This window comes from Nesoenas mayeri (genome assembly GCF_963082525.1).
Source record: "Nesoenas mayeri genome assembly, chromosome: 32".
NCBI lineage: Eukaryota > Metazoa > Chordata > Aves > Columbiformes > Columbidae > Nesoenas > Nesoenas mayeri.
In genome coordinates this window covers 731,163-750,439 of record NC_137570.1, presented here as the reverse complement: position 1 = coordinate 750,439, position 19,277 = coordinate 731,163, and the positions used below count along the sequence as shown (strand labels likewise).

The 19,277-nt window shown below is 62.4% G+C and overlaps 2 protein-coding genes across 7 annotated transcripts; both read left to right on the top strand.

Moving 5' to 3' along the window:
• Positions 1 to 711: 711 nt before the first annotated feature.
• Positions 712 to 11,859, top strand: FUS (FUS RNA binding protein). 6 transcript variants are annotated; one of them, XM_080361459.1, is made up of 16 exons: positions 712 to 1,358; positions 2,950 to 2,991; positions 3,671 to 3,695; positions 3,799 to 3,950; positions 4,566 to 4,704; positions 4,791 to 4,951; positions 5,441 to 5,603; positions 7,051 to 7,085; positions 7,895 to 7,927; positions 8,559 to 8,624; positions 8,699 to 8,828; positions 9,582 to 9,677; positions 9,776 to 9,890; positions 10,466 to 10,602; positions 10,982 to 11,135; positions 11,702 to 11,859. In XM_080361459.1, exons 2-16 carry the CDS (start codon positions 2,983 to 2,985, stop codon positions 11,739 to 11,741), a joined length of 1,455 nt encoding a protein of 484 aa, XP_080217585.1. In that variant the 5' UTR covers positions 712 to 1,358; positions 2,950 to 2,982; the 3' UTR covers positions 11,742 to 11,859. The 6 variants fall into 6 exon arrangements, with proteins under 6 accessions (XP_080217585.1, XP_080217581.1, XP_080217580.1 ...); XM_080361455.1 differs by lacking the exon at positions 2,950 to 2,991 and having other exon boundaries at positions 4,794 to 4,951; positions 8,518 to 8,624; XM_080361454.1 differs by lacking the exon at positions 2,950 to 2,991 and having other exon boundaries at positions 713 to 1,358; positions 8,518 to 8,624.
• Positions 11,860 to 12,604: 745 nt separating this feature from the next.
• Positions 12,605 to 19,200, top strand: LOC308051170 (serine protease 33-like; the record flags this gene model as incomplete). The annotated part of the gene is made up of 6 exons (XM_080361500.1): positions 12,605 to 12,647; positions 13,705 to 13,746; positions 14,940 to 15,102; positions 16,871 to 17,166; positions 18,079 to 18,248; positions 18,811 to 19,200. The coding sequence occupies 6 exons, from the start codon at positions 12,605 to 12,607 to the stop codon at positions 19,198 to 19,200; spliced, it is 1,104 nt and encodes a 367-aa protein (XP_080217626.1).
• Between the last annotated feature and the right edge of the window lie 77 nt (positions 19,201 to 19,277).

The window sequence follows — 19,277 nt, the reverse complement described above, 5'->3', positions numbered from 1 at the left end:
GACGTTGGTCACCGTGGACCTGGAGAACATCCTTGTGGTGGACATTGGTCACCATGGACCTGGAGAACATCCCCGTGGTGGACATTGGTCACCATGGACCTGGAGAACATCCCCGTGTTGGACGTTGGTCACCGTGGACATGGAGAACATCCTTGTGGTGGACACTGCTCACCATGGACCTGGAGAACCTCCCTGTCTTGGACATTGGTCACCATGGACCTGGAGAACATCCCCATGTTGGACGTTGGTCACCATGCACCTGGAGAACATCCCCATGTTGGACGTTGGTCACCATGGACCTGGAGAACATCCCCGTGTTGGACACTGGTCACCATGGAGGTCCAGGAGCTCCTGGAGAACATCCCCATGTTGGACATTGGTCACCATGGACCTGGAGAACGTCCCCATGTTGGACACTGGTCACCATGGACCTGGAGAACGTCCCCATGTTGGACATTGGTCACCATGGAGGTGAAGGAGCTCCTGGAGAACGTCCCCATGTTGGACACTGGTCACCATGGAGGTCCAGGATCTTCTGAAGAACCTTCTCCTGGTGCCTCTTGGTCGTGTGGAGGTCGAGGGGCTCCTGGAGAACCTTCTGCTGGTGGATGTTCATCCCCATCAGGGTCCCGTGGACCTGGAGACCCCCGGTCGCCATCGACCCGTGCGGGTCAAGCTGGGCCTAGAGTCCCTGCTCTGATTGGTCACTGACCCCGGAGACCCTGCTCTGATTGGTCACTGACCCCGGAGACCCTGCTCTGATTGGTCACTGACGCCCGAGCTCCGCCCCCTCGTTAGCGGAGCCTCATTAAAGCCGCAGCTGCCAGCAGAGGCCAGGGGGAATCATTGGGGGCCCTGTAGGACCCCCTATAGCTTGGTCCCCAGCCCCATAGGGGACACTGGGGGTTCTCTGTACATCACTCCCCAGCCCTATAGGAGATACCCAGCCCTATAGGAGCCCTTGTGCATCACTCCCCAGGCCTATAGGGGCCAGTGGGGGCTCCCAGCGGCGCAGCAGAGCCCGGCAGGGGTCGCTAGAGGGTTCCTATAGGGCTCCCGCGGCCGCCATAGGGCTCCTGTAGGTCTTCCATAGGCTCCTATAGGTCCCTACGAGCGGCGGGTGCCTCCCCGAACCACGTGACCCCGGTGGCTCCGCCCACCTCCCTGAGCCCTTTGATTCCCCCTCAGCGGACGGAACCATCGCAGCACCGCGGGGGGGGGGGGGGGTGAGAAGCGGTTCCCCCCCCCCTTCCCGGAAGTGGCACGCGCCGGCCGAGGTTATAAAAGGCGGGCGGGGGCAGCGGGGCCGCAGTCGCCACGTGGACGGGGAAGCGCAGGGTCCGCGATGGCGTCCAACGGTACGGGGGCGATTGGAGGGAGGTCCTAATGCCCCCCCCATTAAACCGGGGCGGGGGGTCCCTATTGCTCCCCTTAAACCGGGGAGGGGGGGTCCCTACAGGCACCGCTCAACCCGGGGGATGGCGCTAAAACCGCGGGGGGGGCCCTAAAAACGGGGGGTGGCCCCGCAGGGTCCCAGTGCCCCCACCCCACAACCGCTTGCGTTCGGTTCGTTTTTAAAAGATATTTTTTAAATCGAGCGGGTTTTTCTATTTATTCGCTACCTTATTAACCGTGCAACTGGTTAATTTTGATCGTTATCGCCCTGGGCGGGAGGGGCTGTGAGGTGATGCCTCCCCCCCTCCGCGTGTAATTGTTCAGTAGTCCCGTTCCTCCGCTTTATTGTTCGTGTTTTTAAGTGTCCGCCATTGAGCCTCATCCCGCTGCACTTTGAGCGTAAACTCCATTTTGTGTTTGTTTTGGTTTCCTTTAAATAGGCGGATGGCGGGGGGGGCGGACAAAGCGCTGATGGCGCACAGAGCGGCGGAAGGGGGGAATTAAAACATAAACCTCTGGGTTGATACATGAGAAGTTTATGGATTAAAGTGTGAGAAGCGCGGTGTAGATGGAAAAAAAAGAAAGGGTGGTTTTGGGGGGGGCGGATTTAACGGGCCCGTTGGCGCCATTTTGTGCGGGGCGGTTCCCGCCGGCGCCATTTTGTGCGTGCGCGCGCTGCCGCAGTCCCACATCCGGGCACTTCCCGCCTTTTAAATCACCCCCCCCACACACCCGGGGGCCATAAAACTCATGAAAGCCCAAAAAAATAACCCCCCCCCCCCCCGGAAAAATAAACAGTACGCGTTTAAAAAACACCCCCCGGCGGGGAATGTGGGGTTTAAGAGCTTTATTCGCGTGTGAAACCCCCTGGGCCGCTGTGAGGGCGCCCGCTCCGCTCCGCCGCCATTTTGTGAGGGGTCGGACCCCCTTTTGTTCGGGTAAACCCGCATACGGCCCCGCTTTGTGCCTTATTTCCGCTGTTTTCCGCTTTTTGGCGGTGAATAAACGATGTTGTTCGGTTCGTAACACAAAGTCGGTTGTGTTTGTTTACACAAGTAGTGATTTCTGGGGTAAATTTCTGTCAGTTTGCTTTAAAAAGCGGCTGCTCCGCTATGGGGGGCGGGGGGCAGACCCCCCTTTTCTTACACAAATCTGAGGAAAAATCCGGTATTTCCATTTGTCTTTAACTTGGTAAAACGCACAACAGTTACATTCATCATTTAGGGGCGTTTTTAAGGGGGATTCTCCCTTTTAAAGTGGATGTTTCGCTGCCCTGAGATGAATAAGGACCCGCAGCCTTCACTTGGTGAACAAAGTCACCGTATTGAGAGTATAACAGCGGTGGTTTTAATGCCAATTAACTGAGGGTAGAACGCGGCTCTGCGTGTTCATTGAGCCAATTAATTACGGGTTTGGATGTATTTGGGGTATTTACCTTTAAATTTGGGGTTCTGAGAGGGATCAGCATTCGCATCTTGTGTCTAACTGATAGTATGAAGTATGGAGTTGACAGCACTGAATGTATAAGATACATTTGTGTTTAATCTTATTAAGTAATAATATCAAGTATACAACTGACAGCACTGAATGCATAAGGTACATTTGTGTTTGATTTCATTAACTAATAATATCAAGTATACAACTGACAGCACTGAATGCATAAGATACGTTTGTGTTTAATCTCACTAACTAATAATATCAAGTATACAATTAACAGCACTGAATGTATATAGATACATTTGTGTTTAATTTCATTAAGTAATGTCAAGTATACAACTGATAGCACTGAATGCATAAGGTACATTTGTGTTTAATCTCACTAACTAATAATATCAAGTATACAACTGACAGCACTGAATGCATAAGATACGTTTGTGTTTAATCTCACTAACTAATAATATCAAGTATACAATTAACAGCACTGAATGTATATAGATACATTTGTGTTTAATTTCATTAAGTAATGTCAAGTATACAACTGATAGCACTGAATGCGTAAGGTACATTTGTGTTTAATCTCACTAACTAATAATATCAAGTATACAACTGACAGCACTGAATGCATAAGATACGTGTGTTTAATCTCACTAACTAATAATATCAAGTATACAACTGACAGCACTAAATGCATAAGATACATTTGTGTTTAATCTCATTAAGTAATAATATCAAGTATACATCTGACAGCACTGTATGCATAAGATACATTTGTGTTTAATCTCCTGTGCATTTATTGGCGCAATTAACGACATTTTTGGGGTGTTTCTCCCCCCAGATTACAGCCAGACGGCGACGCAGAGGTACGGCCCCCCCTTTCCTCCCCTTTGTCCCCCCCGGCGCTTCGGAACGCCGCCTTTGGCGGGGATTTGACCGTTTCTGGCCGTTTCGGCCCCGTTTGCGCAGCTACGGCGCGTACCCGACGCCGCCGAGCCAGGGCTACTCGCAGCAGAGCAGCCAACCCTACGGGCAGCAGAGCTACGGCGGCTACAGCCAGAACAGCGACAGCTCCTACGGCCAGAACAGCTACAGCTCCAGCTATGGGCAGAGCCAGAGCAGTGAGTGCGCGGACGGGACCGGGGTTCTGTGGGGCAGGAAACCCCGTCCAGACGGGACCGGGGTTCTGTGGGGCAGAAAACCCTGTCCGGACGGGGCTGCGGCTTCTGTGGGGCAAAAACCCCGTCTGGATGGGGCTGCGGCTTCTATAGGGGAACAAAACCCCGTCCGGATGGGGCTGCGGCTTCTATAGGGTAGCAAAACCCCGTCCGGATGGGGCTGCGGCTTCTATAGGGCAACAAAACCCCGTCCAGACGGGGCTGCGGCTTCTATAGGGGAACAAAACCCCGTCTGGACAGGGCTGGTATAGGGGAACAAAACCTGGGTGAATGGGGCAGGGGCTTTTGACCCCATTCCAAACAGCCTTAGGGTCACTTGACCCCATTCCGGGGATTTTACAGAGGTTATAGTGACAAAAGCACCATTCCAAACGGGTTTGGAACGTTGGGTCCCGTTCCAAACGGGGTTGGGGCGTTGGGTCCCGTTCCAAACGGGGCTGGGGCGTTGGGTCCTGTTCCAAAGGCGTTTGGGGCGTTGGGTCCCGTTCCAAACGGGTTTCCTAGGTCCCCGCACGGTTTGGGTGTCCCCCCCCGCGTCTGACGCGTTTGCCCCCGCAGGCTACAACACGCAGTCGGCCCCCCAGGGCTACGGCAGCGGCGGCTACGGCAGCGGGCAGAGCTCGCAGAGCTCCTACGGACAGCCCTCCTCCTACCCCAGCTACTCACAGCCGCCCGCGGGGGGCGGCAGCTCCGGAAGGTACCCGGGGGGGCAGTCGGGGGGTTTAGGGTGGGAACGGGGCGTTTTGGGCAGGAATGGAGCGTTTGTGCGCTTTGCCGTTGCAGCAGCTACGGGAGCAGCTCGCAGAGCTCCAGCTACGGGCAGCCCCCCCCCAGCAGCGGCTACAGCCAGGGGGGGTACAGCGGGGGCCAGGGCGGCTACAGCCAGCAGGGCTACACCCCCAGCAGCAGCTACAGCCAGCAGAGCCAGTACAGCAGCAGCACCTGTGAGTGGCGGCGGCCCGAGAGGTTTGGGGGAACCCAAGGGGTTGGGGGGTCCCCAGGGGCTTTGGGGTTGCTGAGGGGCTTTGGGAGGTCCTGAGGGGCTTTGAGGGTGCTGAGGGGGTTTGGGGGGTCCCGAGGGGCTCGGGGGAACCCAAGGGGGTTGGGGGGTCCCCAGGGGCTTTGGGGTTGCTGAGGGGGTTTGGGGGGTCCTGAGGGGGTTGAGTGGTCCTTGAGAGGCTTTGGGGTTGCTAAGAGGCTTTGGTGGCTCCCGAGGGGGTTGGGTGGTCCTTGAGGGGCTTTGGGGGGGTCCCGAGGGGCTTTGGGGATGCTGAGGGGCTTCCGATGTGGTTTGGGGGGGTTTGGATGTGATTTCGGGGCCGTTTGTGCCCGTTTCGGGGCCGTTTGTGCCCATTTCGGGGCCATTTGTGCCCGTTTCGGGGCCGTTTGTGCCCGTTTTGGGGCCGTTCCCGAGCCGCGTTTGGTGTCTGCAGCCAACAGCTACGGGCAGGAGCAGCCGGCGCTGGGCGGCGGGTACCAGGACTCCAGCGGCGGCTACGGGCAGCAGGAGCGGAACCGCGGCCGCGGCGGCTACGGCCGGGGGGGCTACGAGCGGGGGGGCCGCGGCAGCCGGGGCGGACGCGGAAACACCATGGGGTAGGTGTCCGGGGGGGAGATGGCGCTTTGGGGACAAAAACCCGCGGTTTGGGGACAAAAACCCGTGGTTCGGGGACGAAAACACGCGGGTTAAAGACCCCACGGTTTGGGGTTGAAAAACCCGCAGTTTGGGGGGTCAAAAGCCCCACAGTTTTGGGTTGAGAAGCCCACAGTTTGGGGGTCAAAAGCCCCACGGTTTGGGGTCGACGAGCCCACAGTTTGGGGTTGGAAAACCCACAGTTTTGGGTTGAAAAAACCTGTAGTTTTGGGTCAAAAAGCCCCACAGTTTTGTGTCAAAAAAACGCACAGTTTTGGGTCAAAAAAACCACACAGTTTTGGGTCAAAAAAACGCACAGTTTTGGGTTGATAAACGCACAGTTCTGGGGTCCAAAAACCCCACGGTTTTGGGTCGATAAACCCACAGTTTGGGGCTTAAAACCTGCAGTTTTGGGTCAAAAAAACGCAGAGTTTTGGGTTGAGAAACTCAGAGTTTTGGGGTCCAAAAACTCACAGTTCGGGGTTGAAAAAGCTGTAGTTTGGGGTCAAAACCGCTCCCGGAAATAAAGGGCTGGAGGGGGTGCGGCCCAGGTGCCATATTTGAACCAAAATCGGCACAAACACCCCCAAAATGCAACCGAGAGCGGGGGGCGCCGAGAGGTGGTTGAACCCTCCCCGAAACGGGGGGGAAAAGGTGCTTTTTGGGCAAAAAGCAACACTCGGCAAAGCTGGTTGTGACGGTCACCGGAGTCTCTGGTCGCAATGGGCTTTTGGGGCAAAAAAGGAGGAAAATGGTGCGTTTTGAGGTCACTGCGGAGCAAAGCGCTAAAAACCACGTGGTTGGGCTTAAACTTAACCATAAAAACGCTGGTTTTGGGTGTTTGAGAGCGTGTGTGCGGCGCAGAACACAAAGCGTTGGGTTTGCGCGTGTCGCCCCCCCGTTTTGGGCCGAAAATGACGCTTTTTGGGCCAGCGGGAGGTGAGTATTGGGGGGGGCGCTCGGCGCCTTTTCGGTGGTTTTTTTTTGGGGTGTTTTGAGGGTTTTTTGGTACCTTTTTGTCGTGCCTGTTAACAAACTGTGCGTTTTGTGTGCCGCAGGTGCGAAAGGCAGCGAAACCTGCCCAATGCGACGCTCTTTTTGGGTTAAAAAATGGCAAAAAAGGGGGCAAAGTGCAAAAAATAACCACAAAGCCAAACTGAGGATTAAAAAGCCGAAAAAAGGCGATGTGAAAAATGTGAATTTTCAGGGTTGGGAAGCGACGCCAGGGGGAGGGGGGGAAAATGAGGTGAAAACAGCCAAATTGGGGGTTTTTTGGTGCATCCGGCGGCTGAGACGAAGCGGCGGCGGCGGCTGGAGGAGGAAACTGCTCAAAAGCGCTCATTTGGCCCCAAAAATAATAGGCAGGGTGATTAAAATCCAACGTGATTATCTTCCCGTTTATCTCCTCAGCGGTGGTGAGCGCGGTGGCTTCAATAAATTCGGTGGTAAGTGCCAAAAGTTGGGCGTTTGGACCCAAAAACGCGCCGAGGTCAAAGTGTTTTTAACCCATTTCTCCCCCCGTGAGCAGTTTTGGGGCGAAAAACCCCAAAATAGGGGTTTGTAGCGAGCGGCCGGAGGCGAAATATCCATCAAAAGGGGCGATTTTGGGGTAAACGGTGGAAAAACAAAGCGGCGCACAATGGGTTGAAAAACACCCGCAATGGGACTCGCAGAAAATGGTTTTTGAGCGAAAATGGTGGTTTTTGAACGGAAATGGTGGTTTTTGAGCTAAAATGGTGGTTTTTTGAGGTAAAATGGGTGGTTTTGAGGCAAAACGGTTGCATGTGGTGGTAAAAAAAACGGATCGACAAAAGGTTTGGTGCAAAGTGCGGTCATGGGGAAAATGAGCTGAAAAAGGTGAATTTTGGGGCCTGGTGTGAAGTGCCGGTGACCGGAGGTTGGTGAAAATGGTGAAATGTGGGGTTTTGGCCCCAAAACGGGGCGCGAGCCGCAGTGAAGCTGGTCCGACCCAATCCCGCACCGTTCTCGTGGGCGTTTTGAGGTGAAAACGGAGCGTTTCGGGACAAAACGCAAAGCGAAGCGCCCCCGTTTTGGGGAGGAAACGGTGAAAAGCACGAGTTTGGCCAAAATGGTGATTTTTCGCCCCAAAAAGGGGCGCGGGTTCAAGGAAACAAGGCGGTTTTTTCCCCCCGTTTGTCCCTTTTTGGGGGGTGGGGGGAGGGGCCGGGGGGTGAGACTAATTAGCTAACGAAGCAATTAATGCTCGGCCTTTTGATTCTTGCATGTGCTGAAGGACCTCGGGACCAAGGGCTGCGGCACGATCCTGGTAACGAGGGCTAATTAATTAATGGAGGGGTAATTAGAGGGTTAATGGGGGGGAAGGGGCAATTGGAGGGTAATTAGGGTTGATGAGGGGGAGAGGGTTCATTGGGGGGGTAATAAGACGATTAACTGGGGTTAATGACGGGGGGAGAGGATTAATTGGGATAATGGGAAGATTAATTAGGGGCTAACAAGAGGATTCATGTGGGATAATGCAGGGGAGATTAATTAGGGGCTAAGGAGAGGATTAATGAGGGGGAGAGGATTAATGAGGGGGAGAGGATTAATGGGGCAGAAGGATTAATTGGGGGCTAATAGTTAATTGGGGTTAATGGAGAAATATATTAATAGGGGTAATGGGGGAGAAGATTTAATTGGGGGGCTCATGAGGGCTAATTGGGGTTTAATTAGGGTGATTAATTAGGGGCTAATGAGGGGAATGGGGCTGCTCAGTGTTAATGATGGCGGAGGGTTGATGAGCTCGTTAAGGCCAAAGGGCTCCGGGGGTGGGTTAATGAGGTCGGGCAGGGGGTTAACGGGGCCGGGGCCGCTAATGAGCACTAACGAGGCAGCGCTAACGAGCCGTTCCCGCAGGCGAGCAGGATAACTCGGACAACAACACCATCTTCGTGCAGGGCCTGGGCGAGAACGTCACCGTGGAGTCGGTGGCCGATTACTTCAAACAGATCGGCATCATCAAGGTGGGAGCCCAATTAACCCCCCCGAGGCGCTAATGAGGCGCTAACGAGGTGCTAACGAGGCTCTTCCCCCCCAGACCAACAAGAAGACCGGGCAGCCCATGATCAACCTGTACACGGACCGCGAGACCGGGAAGCTCAAGGGGGAGGCGACCGTGTCCTTCGACGACCCCCCCTCGGCCAAGGCCGCCATCGACTGGTTCGATGGTGAGACCCGAAACCCCCGGAATTCACCCCAAAACTTCCCTCCTCATCCACTGGTTTCACAGCCCAAACCCCCCCCCCCATCAACTTGGTTCGACCCAAACTCCTCACCCCGCCACCTTGACTTGGTTTGATCCACCTCCCCCCTCAGCACTGATTGGTTCAACCCCCCAGAATTCACCCCAAAACTTACCTCCTCATCCACTGGTTTCACAGCCCAACCCCCCCCCCCATCAACTTGGTTCGACCCAAACTCCTCAACCCCCCACCTTGACTTGGTTTGATCCAACTCCCCTCCCTCAGCATTGATTGATTCAACCCCCTGAAATTCACCCCAAAATGACCCCCCACCACAACTTGGTTCGACCCAACCCTCCTGGTTTACTTGATTTGATCCAAACCCCCCCCCCAGCTTCACTTGGTTTGACCCACCCCCCCCAACTATTGACTGGTTCAACAATGAGACCCAAAACCCCCTGAATTCAACCCAAACCTCCTAAAATTCACCCTGAACTCCGTCACTATTGACTTGGTTTGACCCAAAACGCCCACTCTATTGACTGGTTTGACGCTGACACCCAAATTTATCCCAAAATCCCCCTTTACCAAGTGGTTTGACCCCCCGAATTCACGCCAACGCCCCCGCCGTTAACATGGTTTGACCCACAACTCTGTCACCAACTGTCTTGACAGACCCAAAACCTCCTGAATTCCCCCCAGACCCCCTCATTTTGGGCTGAATCCGCTGCTTTTCAGGCAAGGAGTTCTCCGGGAACCCCATCAAGGTGTCGTTCGCCACCCGCCGCGCCGACTTCAACCGCGGGGGCGGCCGGGGCGGCCGCGGCCGGGGAGGTGAGACCCCAAAACTGCTGCGTTTCACCCCAAAACCGCTGCGTGTCACCCCAAAACTGCTGCATTTCACCCCAAATCTCCCCTGTGTCCCCGCGCAGGCCCCATGGGCCGCGGCGGCTTCGGCGGCTCTGGCTCCGGTGGCTCCGGCCGCGGTGGCTACTCGAGCGGGGGAGGGGGCCAGCAGCGCGCCGGCGACTGGAAGTGCCCCAACCCGTGAGTGGGGGGACTGGGGGGCACTGGGATACACTGGGGGGGACTGGGAGGAGATTGAGGGGGGACTGGGAGGGGATTGGCGGGGGACTGGGATATACTGGGGGGGACTGGGAGGGGATTGGGGGGGACTGGGATATACTGGGGGGACTGGGAGGGGATGGGGGAGACTGGGAGGGAACTGGGATATACTGGGGGGACTGAGAGGGGATTGGGGGGGGACTGGGAGGGGATTGGGGGGACTGGGATATACTGGGGTGGACTGGGAGGGAATTGGGAGGACTGGGATGGACTGGGAGGGGATGGGGGGGGACGGGGATATATTGGGAGAGGATTGGGATATGCTGGGGTGGACTGGGAGGGGATTCGGGGGACTGGGATATACTGAGAGGAGATGGGAGAACTGGGATATACTGGGAGGGATTGGAGGGGACTGGGATAGACTGGGAGGGAATTGGGGGGACTAGGAGGAGGGGATTAGAGGGGAGTGGGGGCACTGGGCTGTACTGGGGGACACTGGGCTGTACTGGGGGGCACTGGTCCGTACTGGGGGGTAACTGGTGTCCCGGTCCCCCCAGGGCCTGCGAGAACATGAACTTCTCGTGGCGCAACGAGTGCAACCAGTGCAAGGCCCCCAAACCCGAGGGGCCCGGCGCCCCACACATGGGGGGCAAGTACCCCGGGGGGGGCGGCCCCCGCGGGGCCAACCACATGGGTGAGAGACCGGGGCGCTGGGGGGAGCCGGGAGGGGGCTGGGGGCAACTGGGAGGGACTGGGAGGGGGCTGGGGGGAGCTGGGATGGACTGGGGGGAACTGGGATGGACTGGGAGGGGATTGGGGGGAACTGGGATGGACTGTTAGGGGATTGGGGGGAACTGGGAGGGGATTGGGGGAACTGGGAGGGGATTGGGGGGAACTGGAATGGACTAGGGAGGAACTGGGATGGGCTGGGGGGAACTGGGATGGACTGGGGGGGCATCAGAGAGGAAGGGGGGGAATGGGAGGGGATGAGGGGGATCTGGGTGGGCACGAGGGGGATCTGGGTGGGCACTGGGGCCCCCCGTGCCCCCTCAACCCCGGTGCTGGGCCGGCAGGCGGCGGTGGCGGGTTCGGCGAGGAGCGGCGCGGCGGCCGCGGCGGATTCGACCGCGGTGGCTACCGGGGCGGCCGCGGCGGCGAGCGCGGCGGCTTCCGAGGGGGCCGGGGAGGCGACCGTGGTGGCTTCGGACCCGGGAAGATGGATTCCAGGTAACTGCGGGGGGCGTTCGCGCTGGAGACTACTGACATGTTATCAGTAGGTTCCAGAGTTAACGCTGCACCGGGCGCGCTGTAGATGTTATCAGTAGGTTCCAGCGTTAACGCTGCACCGGGCGCACTATAGATGTTATCAGTAGGTTCCAGAGTTAACGCTGCACTGTGTGTGCTGTAGAGGTGATTAGTAGGTCGCAGAGTTAACACCCCATTCTGTGCCCCGTGGAGGTGCTGGAGGCTGTTAACTCTGGAGCCTACTGACAGCGCTCTCGGCAGTTCCCGTGGGGTGCTGCCATCGTTATGGCCCAGAGTGAACGCTGCGTTGCTGCTTCCTGCCTGCAGGCTGTTGAGACAGCGCATTAACTCTGGGCCCTACTGATGGTCGGATTCCAAGCTGTGTTACTGTTAACTCTGGTCCCTACCGACAGCCACTGTTAACTCTGGTCCCTACTGCCAGCTGCTGTTAACTCTGGTCCCTACCAATGGCCGCTGTTAACTCTGGTCCCTACCGACGGCCACTGTTAACTCTGGTCCCTACTGACGCCTGTCCCTTCTCTCCGCAGGGGCGACCACCGGCAGGATCGCCGCGAGAGGCCCTACTGACCCCCCCCTGCACCCCCTCACGTTTTTTACTCGGGTCCCCTCCCCCCGGCCCCGCCCCGCGCGGGGTCCCCCTGCTTTTAACCCCCCTCCCCCTCCTGCCCCCATTAAAGTCTGTGGGACAACTCGGCCTCGCCTGTTGCTGGGGGAGGGGAGGGGGGGCGGCTGCTTGTTGTCCTCATTAGGCTCCAGAGTGAACGCGGCCCTAATGAGGGGCTTCCGGCCACCAGGCTCATTAAGGTGCTCGTTAATGCCTCGTTAGGCCCTGACGTGGCTCAGGGCGGGGCCCGGCCCCTTCCGGTGCCCGTGACTCAATGTATATATTGTATATATCCCTATAGGGGGAGGGAAGGATAGGGGAGTCTGGGGTAGGAGGGACCTATAGAGGCAGCTATAAGGGGGCTGGGGTCGGGGGAACTATAGGGACCCCTGTGGGGGAGCCTATGGGGGAAGGGTTATAGGAGTAGTTATGTATGGGAGGGGTTAGACCCTATGGAAAATGCGGGTTCTCTGGACTCGGAAGCCTGTAGAACACGTGTGGGGCTCCCATGGTTGGGGAATCCACGTATAGAAAACTCAGGGAACTTATAGGTTCCCTGGGGTTGGTTGGAATAGGGGTTGAACTCCCTATAGGCTCAGGGGGTTCCATATAGTGCCGGTATAGAGGGCGCTGGGCCCTTTAAGGGGGCGTGGCCGCGCAGGTGGTGGTGGGCGGGGCCTTGGGGCGGCAGTTGCCACTGGAGCCGGGCTGTGGGCGGGGCCCTGGGGCGGTGGGCGGGGCCTCGGGGCGGCAGGTGCCGGGGTGGGCGGGGCCTCGGGGCGGCAGGTGCCGCCGGAGCCGCCGGAGCCGCCGGGGCCCGAGCGCGATGGGGCGGCGGGAAACGGCGCTGGGGCTGCTGCTGCTGCTGGGTGAGGGGACATGAGGGGACACGGGGCGTGCGAGGGACGCGCGAGGACACGAGGGGAGTTCCGGGGTCCCGAGGGGACACGGGGGCGTGGGGGGACACGGACCATCGGGGGGACTCGGAGCGACACCGAGACGTGAGGGGACACGGGGGGAGTCGCGGGGTTGTGGGGGACACGGGTCGTTCGGGGGGACACGGGGGGAGGTAACGGATCCCGAGGGACGCGGGTGGTTCGGGGGACACGGGGTGTGAGGGGACACGCTGGTGTGCGGGGGTCACGGGGGGACGTGGCGGAACGTGACGGATCCAGAGGGGACAAGGGGGACCCTGAGGGGACGGGGACACAGCGGGGACTCCAGGGGGCCTGAGGGGCGCGGATGGACTGGGGGGCAGGGAGGGGACAGGGGGACCACAGGGGGGTGTCGAGGGACACGAGCGGACCGCGGGTGACACGGGGGGAGGTGACACGCGTGTCCCCACCGCTCACATTCCTCGGGGCAGGTTTTTCCGGCTCCGGCCATTGTCCCAGTGCGGGGGGGGCGAGCGGTGGCCCCGGATGCCTGGGTCCCCTCCCGGATGCCTGGGTGTCCCCCCGCACTCCTGGGTCCCCTCCCGCACTCCTGGGTCCCCTCCCGGATGCCTGAGTGTCCCCCCGCACTCCTGGGTCCCCCCTGAACTCCTGGGTCCCCCCCGAACTCCTGGGTCCCCCTGAACTCCTGGGTCCCTCCCGAACTCCTGGGTCCCCCCCTGAACTCCTGGGTCCCCCCTAAACTCCTGGGTCCCCTCCCGAACTCCTGGGTCCCCCCTGAACTCCTGGGTCCCCTCCCGAACTCCTGGGTCCCCCCGTGAACTCCTGGGTCCCTCCCGTGAACTCCTGGGTCCCTCCCGCACTCCTGGGTCCCTCCTGAACGCCTGGGTGTCCCCCCTAACTCCTGGGTCCCCCCGAACTCCTGGGTCCCTCCCGCACTCCTGAGTCCCTCCCGAACTCCTGGGTCCCCCCGCCCCCAGCAGGGGTGTCCCCAGCGCGGCTTTGACGTCACCGTTGTCCCCTTGGTCCGCAGGTCACTGGGGGACGGTGGCGGCCGAGGAGGAGTCAGGCGAAGGTGGGGGGGTCGTCGGGTCCCCCTGTTCCACTCCAAAGCTCTTTCACCCCAAAATCCCTTCTTTTCACCCCAGAACTCTTTTCACCCCAAAACTTTTTCACCCCTAATTTCCTAATTTCCCCCCTTTTCCACCTTGACTCCTTGTGGGGGGTGGGGGGGGGGGGGGTGTGTGTGTGGTGTCCCATGTTTTGGGGTGGCGTTCCCGGGTGCTCGTGTCCCATAGAGAGGACATGGGGCGGGGGGGACTTGGTGAGGACTTGGGGCGGGGGGGGGGTGGGTCCTGTGTCCCATAGACGGGGGGGGGGGGGTTCCTGTGATTTGGGGGGGGGGGGCGAGTCCTGGGGGTTCTGCGGGACCCCCGACCCCCGTGTCCCTGCAGTTCCGTGCGGGACACCCTGACCCCCACCCCGTGTCCCCCCAGTTCCGTGAGGGACCCCCTGACCCCCCGTGTCCCCCTGACCCCCGTGTCCCCGCAGTTCCGTGCGGGACCCCCTGACCCCCCCATGTCCCCCTGACTCCCGTGTCCCCCTGACCCCCGTGTCCCTGCAGTTCCGTGCGGGACCCCCTGACCCCCCCATGTCCCCCTGACCCCCGTGTCCCCGCAGTTCCGTGCGGGACCCCCTGACCCCCCCATGTGCCCCTGATCCCCCGTGTCCCCCTGACCCCCGTGTCCCCGCAGTTCCGTGCGGGACCCCCTGACCCTCGTGTCCCCCTGACCCCCGTGTCCCCGCAGTTCCGTGCGGGACCCCCCTGACCCCCCCATGTCCCCCTGACCCCCGTGTCCCCCTGACCCCCGTGTCCCCGCAGATCCGTGCGGGACCCCCTGACCCCCCCATGTCCCCCTGACCCCCGTGTCCCCGCAGTTCCGTGCGGGACCCCCTGACCCCCCCATGTGCCCCTGATCCCCCGTGTCCCCCTGACCCCCGTGTCCCCGCAGTTCCGTGCGGGACCCCCTGACCCTCGTGTCCCCCTGACCCCCGTGTCCCCGCAGTTCCGTGCGGGACCCCCTGACCCCCCCATGTCCCCCTGACCCCCGTGTCCCCCTGACCCCCGTGTCCCCGCAGATCCGTGCGGGACCCCCTGACCCCCCCATGTCCCCCTGACCCCCCGTGTCCCCCTGACCCCCGTGTCCCCGCAGTTCCGTGCGGGACTCCCTGACCCCCCGTGTCCCCCTGACCCCCGTGTCCCCGCAGTTCCGTGCGGGACCCCCGTGCGCAGCCGCATCGTGGGGGGCCGGGGGGCGCGGGCCGGTCAGTGGCCCTGGCAGGTCAGCGTCACCTTCCGGGGGCGACACGTCTGCGGGGGGGCCCTGATCGCCCCCCAGTGGGTGCTGAGCGCCGCGCACTGCTTCCCGCCGTGAGTGCCCCGAACCGGCCCCACAGAGCCCCCCAAACCCACAGAGCTCCCCAAACCCACAGAGCTCCCCAAACCCACAGAGCCCCCCAAACCCACAGAGCTCCCCAAACCCACAGAGCCCCCCGAGACCCACAGAGCCCCCCGAGACCCCCTCTGTCCCCCAAACATCCCCCAGCACCCTGAATCGCCCCCAGCCCCCCTGGGATCCCTCCAGGCCCCAGACAGACCCCTGGGACCCCCCCTCAGGACCCCCAATCCACCCCTGGGACCCCCAAACCCCTCCTGGGACCCCAATTCCCCCCTTGGGACCCCAATTCCCCCCCTGGGACCCCAAATCCCCCCCTGAAACCCCAATTCCCCCCTTGGGTTCCCAAATCCCCCCTGGGACTTCAATTTCCTCCTTGGGACCCCAATTCCCCCCGGGACCCCAATTCCCCCCCCCAGCACCCCAAATACCCCCCTGGGATACCAAATCCCCCCGGGACCCCAATTCCCCACTTGGGTCCCCAATTGCCCCCTGGGACCCCAAATACCCCACCCTGGGACCTCAATTCCCCCCCCAGGACCTCAATTCCCCCCGAGACCCCAATCCCCCCCTGGGACCCCAAATCCCCCTCCCCGGCAACCCAAGTCCCCCCCAGGACCTCAAATTCCCCCTTGGGTCCCCAATTGCCTCCTGGGACCCCAAAACCCTGCCTGGGACCCCAACCCCCACCCCCCTGAAACCCCAAGCCCCCCCCTGGGACCCCAAAACCCTGCCTGGGACCCCAGTTCCCCCTCTGGGACCCCAAATCCCCCCTTGGGTCCCCAAGTGCCCCCTGGGACCCCAGTTCCCCCTCCGGGACCCCAATTCTCCCCCGAGACCCCAAATCCCCTCCTGGTACCCCAAATCCTCCTGGGACCCCCAATTCCCCCCCAGGACCCCAAATCCTCCTGGGACCCCAATTCCCCCCCAGGACCCCAAGTCCTCCCTGGGACCCCAAATCCCCTCCCTGGGACCCCAGTTCCCCCCCTGGGACCCCAAATCCCCCCTTGGATCCCCAATTCTTCCCTGGGACCCCAATTCCCCCCCAGGACCTCAAATCCCCCCGGGACCCCAAATCCTCCCTGGGACCCCAATTCCCCCCTGGGACCCCAAGTCCCTGGGACCCCAATTCCCCCCCCCAGCACCCCAAGTCCCCGGGACCCCAGTTCCCCCCCAGGACCCCAACCCCCCCCGGCACCCCAACCCCCCCCGGGTGTCCCCAGCGCCCCTCGGAGTGTCCCCAGCGCCCCCGGGTGTCCCCATCGCCCCCGGGGTGTCCCCAGCGCCCCCAAGTGTCCCCAGCTCCCCAGGGGTGTCCCCAGCGCCCCCGGGGTGTGAGCAGCCCCCGGGGTGTCCCCAGCGCCCCCCGGGGTGTCCCCAGCTCCCCCGGGTGTCCCCAGTGCCCCCGTGTCCCCATCGCCGTCGGGGTGTCCCCAGCGCCCCCGGGTGTCCCCAGCGCCCCCGGGTGTCCCCATCGCCCCCGTGTCCCCATCGCCCCCGGGTGTCCCCATCGCCCCCGGGGTGTCCCCATCGCCGCCGTGTCCCCATCGCCCCCGTGTCCCCAGCTCCCCCGGGTGTCCCCATCGCCCCCGTGTCCCCATCGCCGCCGTGTCCCCATCGCCGCCGTGTCCCCATCGCCCCCGGGTGTCCCCATCGCCCCCGTGTCCCCATCGCCCCCGGGGTGTCCCCATCGCCGCCGTGTCCCCATCGCCGCCGTGTCCCCATCGCCGCCGTGTCCCGCAGGGAGAACCCGCTGTCCGAGTACCGGGTGGCGCTGGGGGTGCTGCAGCTGCTGGCCCCGCCCCCCGGCGCGCAGGTGCGCGCGCTGGCCTCGGTCACCCGCCACCCGGCCTACGCCGAGGGGGGCGCCCCCGGGGCGGGACACGGCGGCCCGGCCGGGGACATCGCGCTGGCGCGGCTGGACCCCCCCGCGCTCATCACGCGGATGGTGCGGCCCGTGTGCCTGCCCGGCCCCGGCGTCACCGTCCCCCCCGGCACCCGCTGCACCGTCACCGGCTGGGGGGACGTGCGCACGGCCGGTGGGTCCGGGGCACCCGGGGACACCCGGGGGGTTTGGGGGCACCCAGGGGGGTTTGGGGACACCTGCGGGGGTTTGGGGACACCCGGGGGGGGTTGGGGACATGGTGGGGACACATGAAGGGGTTTGGGGACACGGTGGGGACACCTGCGGGGGTTTGGGGGCATCCGGGGGGGGTTGGGGACATGGTGGGGACACCTGCAGGGGTTTGGGGGCACCCAGGGGGGTTGGGGACACGGTTGGGACACTTGTGAATGGGTTTGGTGGCACCCGGGGACACGGTGGGGACACCTGCGGGGGTTTGGGGCACCCGGCGGGTCGGGGACACGGTGGGGACACTTGTGAAGGGGTTTGGGGACACGGTGGGGACACCCGGGGGGGTTCGGTGGGGACACGGTGGGGACACCTGCGGGGTTTGGGGGCACCTGGGGGGACATGGTGGGGACACCTGCGGGGGTTTGGGGGCACCGGGGGGGTTGGGGACACGGTAGGGACACTTGTGAAGGGGTTTGGTGGCACCTGGGGGGGTTGGGGACACGGTGGGGACACCTGAAGGGGTTTGGGGACACCTGGAGGGGTTTGGGGGCACCCGGGGGGGGTTGGGGACACGGTGGGGACACCTGAAGGGGTTTGGGGACACCTGGAGGGGTTTGGGGACACCCGGGGACACGGTGGGGACACCTGCAGGGGTTTGGGGACACTCGGGGGGGTTTGGGGGCACCCAGGGACACGATGGGGACACCTGCAGGGGTTTGGGGACATGGTGGGGACATTTGAAGGGGTTTGGTGGCACCCGGGGGGTTGGACCCGTTCGGCACGGGCTGCACCCCCAGCGGAAAGGGACACCTGTCGCGGTGCCAGGGGGGACCCTTGGGGACATGGGGGACATGTGGTGACACGAGTGTCCCCGCAGGGCCGCTCCCGCCCCCCAAGACGCTGCAGCAGCTGGAGGTGCCGCTGCTGAGCGCCCGGCAGTGCCGCTGCCTGTACCGGGGGACCGAGGGGACCGAGGGGACAATGGGGGCGCCCGCGGGGGACACGCTCTGCGCCGGCTTCCCCGAGGGGGAGCGCGACGCCTGCCAGGTCGGTGCCACCGGGTCACCGGGTCACCTCCCCGGGCCCCCAGCTCACCGCGTCCCCAGGGTGGCACTGGGGGTCCCTGTGTCCCCGGGGTCACCCCCAGGGTGGCTGTGTCCCCATTGTCCCCCCGGGGGTCCCCAATGCTGACCAGTGTTCCCCCATTGTCCCCACAGTGACTGTGTCCCCCTTGTCCCCAGGGTGACTCCAGGGGGTCCACGGGGTGACTCTGGGGTCCCCCAATGCTGACCAGTGTCCCTATTGTCCCCAGAGTGACTGTGTCCCTATTGCCCCCAGGGTGACTCCAGAGGGGGTCCCCAGGGTGACTCTGGGGTCCCCCACGCTGACTGTGTCCCCTTGTCCCCAGGGTGACTCCGGGGGGTCTGTGGGGTGACTCTGGGGGTCCCCCACGCTGTGTCCCCCTTGTCCCCAGGGTGACTCCGGGGGTCCCCAGGGTGACTCGGGGGTCCCCCACGCTGACTGTGTCCCCTTGTCCCCAGGGTGACTCCGGGGGGTCTGTGGGGTGACTCTGGGGTCCCCCACGCTGACTGTGTCCCCTTGTCCCCAGGGTGACTCCGGGGGGCCGCTGTCGTGCCGCCTCGGTGACCGCTGGCTGCTGCTGGGGGTGACGAGCTGGGGTGACGGCTGCGGCGTCCCCAACCGCCCCGGCGTCTACACCCGCGCGGCCGCCCACGCCGCCTGGATCGCGGCCACCGCGCCCGGCGTCACCCCCCTGCACCCCCCGGGGACGGGGACCCCGCCCGGGGATGGGGAAACCCCCGGGGAAACCCCCTGGGAAACCCCCGGGGACCCCCTGGGACCCTGCGAGGACCTGGACGGGTGGCACCAACCACTGGACCCCGCAGGGGGGGACACGGCGGGGGCGGCACCAAGTGCCCGGGGGGGGGTGACGCTGCTGCTGGCGCTGGGGGTGCTGGGGGGCACCGGGGGGTGGTGACGGCGACACGGGCACCAAAACCGCCTCGTTTCACCCCAAAAAGACCTCGTAGGACACCAAAACTGCCTCGTTTCACC

Excerpts from the sequence above, each read along its gene's own strand:
- FUS (XM_080361454.1), top strand. Across the intron at positions 9,678-9,775 it reads GGGCGGCCGCGGCCGGGGAG|GCCCCATGGGCCGCGGCGGC; the intron begins GTGAGACCCCAA and ends GTCCCCGCGCAG. Across the intron at positions 10,603-10,981 it reads CCGCGGGGCCAACCACATGG|GCGGCGGTGGCGGGTTCGGC; the intron begins GTGAGAGACCGG and ends CTGGGCCGGCAG.